The sequence below is a fragment of the Sceloporus undulatus genome, chromosome 2 (assembly GCF_019175285.1).
Source record: "Sceloporus undulatus isolate JIND9_A2432 ecotype Alabama chromosome 2, SceUnd_v1.1, whole genome shotgun sequence".
In the NCBI taxonomy this organism is placed as follows: Eukaryota; Metazoa; Chordata; class Lepidosauria; order Squamata; family Phrynosomatidae; genus Sceloporus; species Sceloporus undulatus.
The window spans coordinates 34,795,844-34,808,748 of NC_056523.1; the positions used below are offsets into that span (position 1 = coordinate 34,795,844).

The window sequence follows — 12,905 nt, forward strand, 5'->3', positions numbered from 1 at the left end:
GGCCTGAATATCATGGAGTTGAGGACAAATGAAGGGCTGAAGAAAGCAATGGAGAAAAGGTAGAAGCAGGAAGCCCAGGAAAAGTGGCAAAAGATTGGAGGCAGTGAGAAATGGAGAAGGCATTGGGGAACAAAAGCTCTCCACTACCAGCATTGTTAATTAGATCTGAGACAAGGATCCTGTAACTTTAATCCTCAAGAAATCATGGAGAAGGATGATGTACCATAAAGCTCTGTCATGTTTTGCCTATGTACCTGTCCGCCACCTTCCAAACTCCTAGCATTCATGTGCAACGGTTCCCTCCTAATATGGCTAATGCCATGGTGGAGAGCTTAGAGGGGTATGGAGCTGCTCCATTGGAGCAGTATCCTAAGGCAAGACAGATCTGAGTGCTCCTTCATGTGCCTTCCTTCTGTTGTCCACCACCCTTTGCAATATCATCTATATTGAGAGGGGATGGCTGCAGCTGAAATTTGGCATATGGAAGGTGAGGGAGGATGGGTATCTTCATAGATTACCTTGCTGCAACATAATTCCTACATGAGCTATGGTTTCAATAATGTAGCTAAGAGAATATGAATGTTGTGGAACCGGACAATTGTTTGCAATTGTAAGTCAGTTTATGATGGTGTAACTTCCCAACAGGATGTCCAACCATTGTGTTTAAGATTTTGTCCCGTTCTTTTTTTTAAAGTGTCAACACAGTCTTTTGGGTCCAAGTTAGGACACTTAAAAATGTTCCACTGATTTCACATGAGACAATTATAAACGTATTAGATATCACAGGTTTATAAAAGATATTAATTTTGCTTGAATCAAATATATAGTCAAAATCCTGCATCATCAGATATCACTATAATGATGGAGACCAATGCATGTGTTCAGACCACTCTCACCTGTAAGACATGGTTTGAAAACCAGGGGCAAGGAGTCCTTCTCATGTTTTTTACATTGTGGACTACTGGCACAAGGGGATGGATACATAATCATTTAGTCCCTCACTCTCCAGCATCTCAGAACTACTTCAGTTGGTGTGGCTGTCTGGTTTCTAAGGTGGGTTTCGAGGGGTATTTGTGATCATGGCAATGGTGCTATGATCATAAATATGAATTCCAATATTTATGATGTAAGTTTGGCATTGTTGTTGTTGTGTACCTTCAAGTCTTTTCACCTTATAGTGACTTACTATCATGGTGTTTCCTTGGCAAGATTTGTTTAGAGGTGGTTTGCCATTGCCTTCACCTGAGGCTGAGAGCATGTGGCTTGCCCAAGGTCACCCAGTGGGTTTCATGGCTCAGCTGGGAATCGAATCCTGATTTCCAGAGTCATAGTCCAACTCATAAACCCATCTTAGGACATCATCATTACTAAAGGAAAAGGATGTCAACCATGCATCTGTGCCATATATTTGTTTTGTTTTTGTGTTGCAAGATGAAGATATAGTAAAGGTTAAACTAATAAAATAAAACAAGGAATACTGAAAATATTTAGTAGCATATTTTTAAGTTTATTGACCTATACAAAACCATAGGCCTTTTAAAAAAGTCAGGAGCAGTAAAAGAATAAGCAAAAAAGATCTTCTTTCTAAAAGGCTATACAAATATGCACAAAAGAAATAAATTAATTTTGCTTTAATTTTCCATTCTTATTCCAAACGTTAATTCTAATAATACAAATGACTAAGGACCAGCTTAACAAATTAAAAACTTCTCTGTGGATATATATATACATATGTATATGTGTGTGTGTATGTGTACATAAGTATGTGTGTATCTATTTATAGAATTCTTCTTATATGCTTTGGAAGCATCAGTAAAAAAAGGTCCAAAAACTGTTTTCCAGAAACCACTTATTCACAATATGAACAAGGAGTGATGCATTCTACATTTTTTTTTAAAAAAAGATCCTTGAACAGCACCATTGTATAGCATCCTGAAGCACAATATAGCTGAGAAACAAGTATCTTCATAGACAGTTTGCAAAATTACATAGATAATCTTTAGCTAATTTGTTCCTACAGGCAGATGATATGAGGTAGGTTGATCCCTCCCAGATGAAACCTGCAGCTGATCATTCATTTTTTTTCTTTTTGCAAACAAACCCCAAACCAAAATCCACTGAGTTAGCAAAGATGCTACTTAGCACTTAGTTACTTTAGTCTTTAGAAGTCAGCCCACATCTGGAAAAAAGCTTCCAATCACAGATTAGATCCTACAGTGATGTGGGGCCACATGTGATCTACACCGTCAGCTCTCAGTCCAATTCAACCTGTGGCCTGGACTAAATCCACATGTTCTTTCCTCTTACGCTTTGTCCTCTGGTCAACAGACAAACAACAGAGATCACATTTTGAAGGCCAGAAAGCTCCAGTGGAAGAGCAGTGGACATGCTCTTGACTTTATTGATTGGGGCATGGAACAAAATAGTGCACCTGTTTTTCAGGTAACATATATTTCACAATTATAATGCCCTTTGATTTTAAGGCACCATCTTGGTTTTACTGTTAAATGTATTTGCATCCATCTCAAAAGCATGAATAATACTGGCCAATATAACCAAACTGTTCAATATATTGGACATCTTGTTACATTGGTAGCTCATTCTGTAGCTCATACCAAAACAAAGGAGGCTTCATGATGGAGGAGTACCAACCCTAAAATATTACGCCATCTTTTCCTCCTTAATATATTTTATGGAAAGAAAAAAGACAGAAAAAAAAGGAGTGGGAAAACATGCAAAGACTGAAAATGAAAGATGGCATTGTCTGAATCTCCCATAAAATTCCTCAAAGCAGGGCAACTGCACTACCAAATCCTTGTCTGGAAGTATAACAAGTATTTCCCAACACATGCTGCTGTGAAACTTGCATGCATTCTTGCATAAATGAACAGACATTGAAAAACTGGAAAAATTGAATTCCCATTGTCCAGAAAAGAATCATTCTGTAGGCTCAGATTTATGTAGTACATTGCAATGTGCAACTACCGTTCATTTCCCCCCTCCTTGTGCTTAGAGTAAGCACGTTTAAGCCAGCAAACCTTAAAAAACATTTTAACTTCATTCAAAATACTGTTTAAAAACACAAACATCCTTCAAGTAGCTGTAATCTCAGACACTCTTCTGTTCCATTCACATCACTTTGCCCATCAACAGGTCACAAACTTGATCAAGCAGATGCTCTGGCAGAAGTGATTCCAAACACTGTGATTTGTTTTTCCACTGAATTGTGCTCCTAAAACGGTCCCCATAGGAATCTCCTTTTCACATTTTTGGATGTTTGTAATATCAGCAACTTCCATCTGCTTGAAAAAAAGTGCCTTCCAAAAATACTTTAACCATTTGGGGGTAGTGGAGGAGAGTTACAGCCAGGCTGCTGAGGTGCCTCCTCTTCTTCTGTGTTATTTGGATTCATACTTTTGTGCTAGAATGGGTAAGATTTTTGTAGCTTTCTTTCACTGAACAATTTTTATCTTTCCATAATGATCCTCCTTTTTGAGTTGCACCAGGAAGCTTATTTTTATAGGAAGAGCATAAGGTGCAAGGCACATAAAGGTAATGGAAGCAATGGCTAGTTCACACTAAAGTCCCAGGCTTTGAATCTTCATGCCAGAATAGTCTTTGCTCACTGTCTTGCAAGTTGCCTTCCACTTGGTTCCTGTCACCCAGCTCACTTGTATCAGCATATGTCCTGGAAAAGAAGAATATCCATCAGTGACATAGAATCACATAATCAAAAGGTTGCAAGAGAGCACCCAGTCTAGGTGAATTAGGGTTTTAGGTCCTGCTATATTCTGCTGTCTAGTGGAAAGACTGTCTGACACTCAATCACCCCCTTCTTCCAACTTGTTCTTTCAAAACTGAAATCAATAGGACTTACACCAGAAGGAGAGTAGATTGAGTCATTCTGGATCATAATTGGAAAGTAAATCTACTGTGGTAGGAAAGACCCAGGCAGTTAACATAATAACATGTACAGTGAATATGGGGTTGGCTGAGAAATCAACAATTCATGCATCTCTATATAAGTTTTTAAATTACAGCTCTTGAGCCCCTAGTACTGGTAAATTATAATGTTTGTAACATAAACAGCCATTAAGACAATATGTATCTACTTCTATCTCATCCCATCCTTACGTGTTAGGATAGGTGAAAACAATGAATCATTATGGCACAAGTTGACTCAGACCAACACACCTCACATTTTTGGTTGCTGAGAAGATCAAAAATCTGTCCCAACCATGTAACAACTAACCCTCCCAACCCCTCCTAACTTGTAGGCAGTCCAGCTTCCTCTAACACAATCATTTCCATGTTGACAAAGAGCAGGGGAATGGGCAAGGATGCATCCAGCTATTTCCCTGTAGCTGGACATCCAAAAACATTGTACTATGAACACAGCTTGACTTGTCCCTGCTCATCTGGCCACTCTCTGAAACCATGTGGGTAGGAAAGGATGCATGATTTCCAAGTTTGGGGGTGGCATCGGGAAACATAACTATGGAAATGTAGCTATGTGATACAGACACCTCTCCCGTGGCATCTTGTGCCAATTTTAAAAGTCAAGCAAAATGATCATCTTTATATCATGCTATGCTATATAGATTCAATAAATGCTATCAGAAAAAAAAAGTGAGAACCTCGATGTGACATCAGATGTATGGTAGTGCCCTAGATACGCAAGTGATGGTGCTAGGCACAGCACTATCAGTGACAATAGATTTGCCAGAGCTGGCAGTGGAAACACTGGCTAGTTCTCAGTCAACTGCAGTCAACGGCTGTGTCTGGACACAAATCTGAACAATGATTTATGGTTACATGGCAAAGCTTTGGGATCCTGCATTCCTGCTTTCTTTCTGAGCAGTGGTAGCTGGGAGTTTCCATGTCAGTGGGGCAGGGAATCCATTTTAGTCTTTAGTTTAAACTTTAAAGGAATTATTCAATGCACCAAACTATATCACCATAATAGGTTCACAAACTTATAGCTCCTTTAAAGTTTGAATTACAAACCAGAATGCATTAATCATCTAACTGCTATGGATGGGAAGCTTTTGTTTTCATTTTTAACTATCTACAGTTCAGAGTTATTTGCAGACTAAGGCTCACATCCTATTGAGTAACTCCATCTAGAGTAGACTCATTCAATGCTGAAGAGTCAAAACATAGATAAATCCCACTAATACAATGGATTTAATATGTGGCTACTCCAAACTATTTAGCATGGTGGAATCCGAAGTCATGTTTTATGAAGTTGGTTTGTCTCAATAACCACACTTAAAATTAACCAATTTCTGATTTGTTTATAATACTACTAGGCAGCTTACTAAAACAGAAGCAAGTGTTTTCTGTCTCCTTTTTATGGCTGGTTGGAGGGGACAGGAATGTTAAAGCTGAACCAGCATGTAGTCTACCAGGGGTGGCACCTTTTCAGCGGGGCCGGGTTGCCTGTCCCTCAGACAACTGGGGGGCCGAGCTGGGGGGTGGAGCTTCATCCTCTGGGGGCGGAAGCCGCACACCAGGGTGGAGCTTCCACCCCTGGGGCGGAGCCGCACACCAGGGCGGAGCTTCCACCCTCTGGGGGTGGAGCCGCATGCTGGGGCGGAGCTTCCTCCCTCCGGGGGCGGAGCCGCAGTCGGGGGCTCTTCCTCCTCGGTCCCCATCCTTGGCCAAAGCCAAAAATTAATAATTAAATATATTTTTAAAAATAATAATAAAATAAATAATTCCTACAATACAACTACAAACATTATCTGAAGTAAAAAAAAATGGAAACAATACAAATCAAAATGAAGAAGAACAAAACAAGTAAGTTAAATAAAATTAGGAATCCAAGCAAATGCATGCACACTGCTCTCATCCAGAAAGACAAGCCACCCATGTGGAGGGATTTTGCAAGAGAATACCAAGGGATGTAAGCTAAGAATAACAATATTTGCAGCATGCAAACTACCTGAAAGTCAGAATCAGAGGGAAAGCATACAGTTGGAAGAGACTGCAAGGGCCATCCAGTCCAACCCCCTGCCATGCAGGAAATCCAGATCAAATGCATGCACAATGTCTCAACCCAAACAGCCAGCCATGTGGAGGTTTTGCAAAGAGAATACCAGGGATGTGCATAAGAATAACAATATGCGCATGCAACTACCGAAGGCCACAGAACAGGGGGGAAATGCATGCACACGTGTCCCAAACCACAAAGCACAGGTAGTAGGTGTGCTACGATACCCCCCTCCTCCAATGAACCAACCCCTTCTCTTGCGTGGTAGTGGCTCTGACTCTTTCTTTTCTTCTTCTTTCTTCTCTTCTCTCTATTCTCTCTCGCCTCCTCCTCCTCCTCCTCCCCCTTCCCCCCCTCCCCCCCCCTCCCCCCGCCGTCCATGGGGGGAGGGCTGAGAGCAGAACCAGGAGAGCCGAGAGCCACGGAAGCGGAGCCAAAGGTGAAGGCAGGGCAGGAGGGCGGAGAGGAGAGAGGGAAGCCAGGAGAGCGGAGCCTGAAGGGTGAAGGGCAGGCCAGGAGGGCGAGCGAAGGAGGAGAGGGCCCATTCAGAGCCTGGCACGGCCCTGGAGCCCTAACAGGACTCCAGAGAGCACACAGGGCCTCCTAAGGGCGCCGCCATTTTGTTTTTTAAATGGCGGCAAGTCCCGTGAGACTTTGCCGCCATTTAAAAAAACAAAATGGCGCCCGGAGCGGTGGCAATCGGCGGCGCAATCGGCGGCAGGGCGAGCGGGGGCCGGTCCTGGCCCTCCGGGGGCCGATGTGGCCCGTGGGCCGCAGGTGCAACCCATGGTCTACATCATAGTTTTGTATTTTTCAAACCAGATCTTTTGCAAACTGCCAAATATTAATCACTCTCCTCCACGTTGAAATCAAGGGGTTCATTTGCATTGGTTCATAAAGAGAATGAAGATGATTAACTGTGAGAGGACAGGACAGAGATTGCTCGCCTGGATCTCTGGATTCTGGAATGAGTGAAAAGGCCAGATTAATGGTTGTTTGGTGACAGCCTTGACACTATGATATGATAAAATGGAGAGGTAGCAAGTTGGATACTCTCAATGGCTCTATGCTCAGAGTGTAGCCGATAAGAACCAACCAGAGACATATTATTTATTCAATGACAAAGGGACATTGCTTCTAAGCTTAAAGAATGCCAATGTAAGTACTCTTGGCTTGCCCTTTACCAATACCGAACTGAATTTTAGGACAATAGGGGGGAAAAGAAACAGAGAAGCATAAACATTTGGAGCTTTAATTAATCAAGAAGCAAACCGTACCACAGGAGAGTGGTACCTCAAGAAGCAACTGTACCTCTTTTTTTCCTTCCTTTTTTTTCTCCTTAAAATTTACTTTCTGATGGTTTTGTATATTTGGGGCCTTTAGTCCAGAGTTTCCCCTTTTCATTTCGAGTTAGGTTCCATTACACTAGTCTCCACACATTCTTTAGCACAACTCTAATTAATCTTTTGTTATTCTTTGTGGTGATTTATTCCTCTCCGAGTGTGCCAACAAGCCTCGAAGATATTCCCGGAAATGTCTGTCCAAACCCGCTGAATCCCCCCAGATCACATGGAATTTCAGTCACAATTCCCTGAAAATTCCCATAATGTTAAAATGGCAGATGTTTTGCAAATAAACGTAAACATAATTGAATAAAATAATTGTAACTTATTTCAACTCTCAAATCACCATTGAACCAAACAAAAATCTTTCAGTCCTTTAAGATATTACAGTATTTGACATGAAGGGGGTTCAGGAAGCTTTGTGCCAAATAGAAAGTGTTCGGCTGCAACCACACTGCAGAAATAATCCATTTGAAACCCTTTTAATTGCCACGGCTCAGTGCTAGGAATCCTGGGAATGTCCTCGGAGTCTGGAGTGAAGATGCAGCCTGAGTGGGTCCAGACACACGCAGAAAAATCCAGTTTGAGACTGCTTTAACTGCCCTGGCTCAGTGCTAGGGAACCCGGGAAGTGTAGTTTTGTGAGAAAGAGCTTCTGGTGCCACATGAACTACATTCCCATGCATGAGGAAGTACGCTTAAGTCTAGGAAGCTCATGCTGCCCAACTTTTCTTTCAGTAAGACTCAAAGGTGCTACAGATCTATCTCACATCATCATCATCATCATTACCTCATTATTAAATCCAATGCAGCTGAGAAGTGGACTTAACTGGCAACACTGATATCCTGTAGACTCATTCTCTAGGGCTGTGATCTGGAAGCGTGGAGGCATCCCTTCTCAAACCAGGAAATCCTGGGAATTGTAGTTTGTTGTGACATGTTGAAACCTGCTTTTACCGGAGCCAGGCTCCATGCGGAATTCTGGGCTTGGTGGTTTGCCCGATCCCATCATCGCAGGGAGCCTTGCAGTTACGAGCAGTGCCAAACTGGATTATTTTTGCAGTAGGATGGCAAGGAAAGAGAACCAAAAAGTGAGCCACAAACACAAAATTCTGGAAGACAGGGCAGCAGGGGTGCCAACTGACCAGGTGCTCTGCCCATGCTCAGAGGGCATATTTAATCACTAACACAACACACACACACAACACACACACACACCACACACACAGTCAGGAACTCGCATTCACATCACACAACCCAAATGGTCCTCACAGTACAACAACAACCTGAGAGGTAGGCTGGGCACTCTGCCCAGCTCAGGAATTCAGAAATTCAAATGTCACTCTCAGCACACACAGAAGTCCACAACATCAAGCCATGATACCAGATCAAGTTTGCCTTGTGTGCCTTAAAACTTATTTCTTACTTGGAAATCCAAGCAATTGGGGTAAGCCAGCCAAGATCCCTCACTCCCTGCCTCTCCAGCACTTTTGCCCCTGGAGCCTGAGAATGCCTGAGGGGGGCAATCACTGTCCCTCTCTGATTGGCTGAACTATTCCTCCAACAGGCTCGCCTCCTGGCTCTCAGAGGACTCATGAGAGAGAGAGAGAGAGAGAGAGAGTTTTCTCCGCCCTCTTGGCTGAAAACTGTTAACTCCAAAGGTTTGGTTGCTCTCGCAGCAGGCTGCCAAAGCACGGAAAAGGCACTGAATTAGGGCAAGGCGCGAAAATCACCGAAAAGTCTGAAAAGTCCCCGTTTTTGTGGTAAGTCGCGAATTGGCAACACTGTTCCTCTCTGATCATAATTTTCCTATTTTTTTTTTAACACAGGCTTAGATTTTCCTAGATGGCATTTCTATTTTGTAGATAATTTGAATAAATCCTGGTGGTTTTGGTTTGGTGATGATGGTAGTGGTTGTAGTTATTATCTGTTTGGGTTCTCCTTTCTTTCCCCTCTCCCATCTCCTGGTGGAGTATTTTACATTTTATTATCTTCTTATTTCTCTCTGGTTTGATGTTGCAGTATTTCCTTAGTGTAAAATGTTTTGACAATATTTTACTACTGTAAAACTTACAGTATGCATAGTTTTTTTGTGGGGTTTTTAGGCTATGAGGCTGTGTTCTAGAAGACTTTATTCCTGATGTTTTGCCAGCAACTGTGGCTGGCATCTTCAGAAGATGGCAGCCACAGCTGCTGGTGAAACATCAGGAATAAAGTCTTCTAGAACACAGCTCATAGCCTAAAACCCCCAAAAAAACTATGGATGCCGGCTATGAAAGTCTTCAACTTCACATATAGTATTTTACAATTTACTATCTTCTTATTTCCTCTGGTCGATGTTTCCATCTGAATTTTCCCAAACCAATCTTCCTTGATCTGTACCTGAATCTACAAGGACCTTTCCCTGAAACAGTTAGCTTTAACTTTTCCTTCCTTGGCCTTTAGGCCAAACTACTAAATAGGTGGGAATGCAGTAAGTTTTAACTAGAGGCCTGGTGAAAATTTACAGGTAAATGAAGGGTTTTTAAAAGAGTAGATTGTGCCAAATTTTGCATATTGTGCAAGTCTTTAAAGCAAGCTATTGTACACTGCACTTTCATTATCGTTTTATTGCTTACTTAAATGTATTTTATTGGCCTTTGATCTCTTCTGTGTATTATGCCTTCATCCTGTTTTCTTGTTGATATGATGTGATCTAAATAAACCTATGAACTTTATCGTACAGCCATCTCCACCCATCCCCTCTGACTCACTGGAAAAATGAAAGACCCACATTTTAAAGTAATTCCTTTAGGAAAACAACACGAATGGTAGAATCCTATTGGTGACTTATGCTGTAACTATCCATATGCCAGTTAAGCCCTCTTGGAACAGTGTGTGATACCAAAGAGAGCTGCCCTGTTGCTCTCAAACAACTTGAGAGCCAGCAGGTCATCTTTCTTGCCTGACAGATGGTTTTCAATACTATCTCTCTCCCCCACTGTTGCTCATTTACTCTGGGGTCAATTTTCCTCCATCACTGGACCATTGCCTACACTGCCATAGATCCTCAAGCCAACAGGACTGCAACCCAGAAGTATAAGCAATTAACTTACAAACAACTGGGACACTTTACACTCGTGCTGTAAGGATACACTGTGTAGATCATGCAAATGCCATTATCGTGCTAGATAATTCAGAAAATCAGCTCAGCAATGGAATGTGGGTGGAAAAGCCAGCTCATTAAAACCAGACACAAAATGATCATGACTGCTTATTATACTGAGCTAGTTACAGAGAGCACAACTGTACTTAAATACGATCTCATTTCTGCAAGCACAAGCAGCCCTTTGTTCTGATCGATAACAGGTGGAGTTCAAGAATGAAGCAGCCAACACTAAACTAAAATTAGAGGTGTAGGGGTTGCATGGAGCAGGGGCGAAAACACCAAGCGTCTGCTTTTTGCAGAACTGCCATGAGAACAATGAAAAAAGATGTGAAAATGGTCACCTTAAAAAATGGGGGTATCAGTTGTCCGAAAACCATTATCTTTGGCTGGGCCAAAGCTAACAAAATGAAATTCACACACGGAGGAAATGAAGGTATGCACTTAAGGTGAAAAATAAAATGCACAGATAGGATGGGGACAACTGTCCTGAACAAGACGACATGGGGAAAGTGATCTAGGAGTCCAAGTAGACCGCAAATTGAACATGAGTCAACAGTGTGATGCAGCAGCTAACAAGCGCAATGCGATTTTAGGCTGTATCAATAAAAGTATAGTGTCTAGATCAAGGGAAGTAATAGTGCACTCTATTCTTCTCTGGTCAGGGCCCACCTGGAATATTGTGTCCAGTCCTGGGCACCACAATTAAAAAAAGATGTTGAGAAACAAGAGCGTGTCCAAAGGAGGGAGACTAAACTGGTGAAGGGTCTGGAAACCATGCCCTATGAGGAATGACTTAGGGAGCTTGGGATGTTTAGCCTGGAGAAGAGAAGGTTAAGAGGTGATATGATAGCCCTGTTTAAATACTTGAAGGGATGTCATATTGAAGAGGGAGCAAGCTTGTTTACTGCTGCTCCTGAGACTAGGACCTTGAGCAATGGATGCAAGCTGCAGGAAAAGAAATTCCACCTCAACATTAGGAGGAACTTCCTGACAGTAAGGGCTGGTTGACAGTGGAACAAACTCCCTCGGAGTGTAGTGGAGTCTCCTTCCTTGGAGGTCTTTAAGCAGAGGCTGGATGGCCATCTGTCAGGGATACTTTGACTGAGAGTTCCTGCATGGCAGGGGGTTGGACTGGATGGCCCTTGCAGTCTCTTCCAACTCTATGATTATATGATTCTATTATCCAACAACATGCAGTCACAGTATCACAAAATACAATTTTTAAATCGTGCATTTCTGAAGCACTGCTCAGTGTTGCAGACTGATACAGAAATGCAAATTATTACCTTTAGATTCTTAATATGGGCAGTTTCTTGATTTTCAGTTGTCAGGGCTAGGACTTTTGTTTACGGCTAAGCAATGATTTGGGTTTCAGTTTTCAAAATTTAGGCCCATGAAGCAATGTAATATGTCTTTGTGAAGCATAAAACATAAAAGTATAAAGTGTTCCACGTGAACATCCATATACGTAATACAGCATAGGCACTGCCTAGTTTGAGTCATAAAGCTAGCATAACAAAAGCAAAATGCTAAGCTTGAAAGAAACATAAACAATGAATTAACTTAGTAACTTGAGAAAGATGCCATATTAAAGTGTCATTAGTACTGCATTAAAGTGTTACTGGCTGCTGCAATTTGATGAAGGCAGCCAAGAACTAGTGTTCACCAAGTATTATGTCACAGAAGAAAGACCACTTATTTACGTAAGTGGAGGCTGCTAAACAATCTCCGCATATTGGATAGAGAAAGGTTGGGAAGGATATAAAACTGGCTCAGAAGATACAGGCTGACCAGGAGTGTCAGCCTCCCACATATCAAAAGAACAGTTTTATAACAGCTTCACTGTTTCTGGCTGATAAAAACCCAAATGATGCTGGTATGATTTGGGCTATGTCAAAGATATGTTTCCCATTATGCTTGTACTGAGTGCTGCTATGGCTATAGCAATGCCCGGGGACATTATCTTTCTTCGATGCCTTTGTGTAACATATGATGCCTTACCTGCAATATAAAGTAGTGAAGTAATGTGTCTAAACACTTAAGGTCTATGTTTCTCCTTGAGGGGAGTGTATATTTGTAGATCCATGACTGTAAATAATAAAATAGCCTAAAAGACTAACAGAGAGCCTGCTCATTCTCCCGTATCATATAATCTGCCAATTGCAAGACTTAAAAATGCTTAAGTACAGTATTGATGTATTGTACTTGTTTGGATTGTTCATGAGTTGGAAGTCCTGACAACCACATATTGATAACAGGGACCTCCAAGCAGATGCAGATTAGCTGACAAATGGCAAAGAACATGCAATCCCTCAGTCTAAAGAGATAGGGGTGGGGAACCATGCCTATTTCACTTTTCCTCTTGGATTTTGCCTCTTATGATGCTGCCATGTAACTCATGTAGGATATAGGGGGAAAGC

General features: G+C 41.8%; 1 protein-coding gene across 3 annotated transcripts in view; it reads right to left on the reverse strand.

Moving 5' to 3' along the window:
• Nucleotides 1-1,495: 1,495 nt before the first annotated feature.
• FRMD4B (FERM domain containing 4B) overlaps nt 1,496-12,905 on the reverse strand; it is a 291,444-nt gene continuing 280,034 nt past the window's right edge. For all 3 annotated transcript variants that reach the window (XM_042451936.1, XM_042451935.1, XM_042451934.1), the window contains one exon: nt 1,496-3,688. In XM_042451936.1, the coding sequence (XP_042307870.1) occupies nt 3,574-3,688 (115 nt within the window). In that variant the 3' untranslated portion in view covers nt 1,496-3,573. The remainder of the gene's footprint in view (nt 3,689-12,905) is intronic.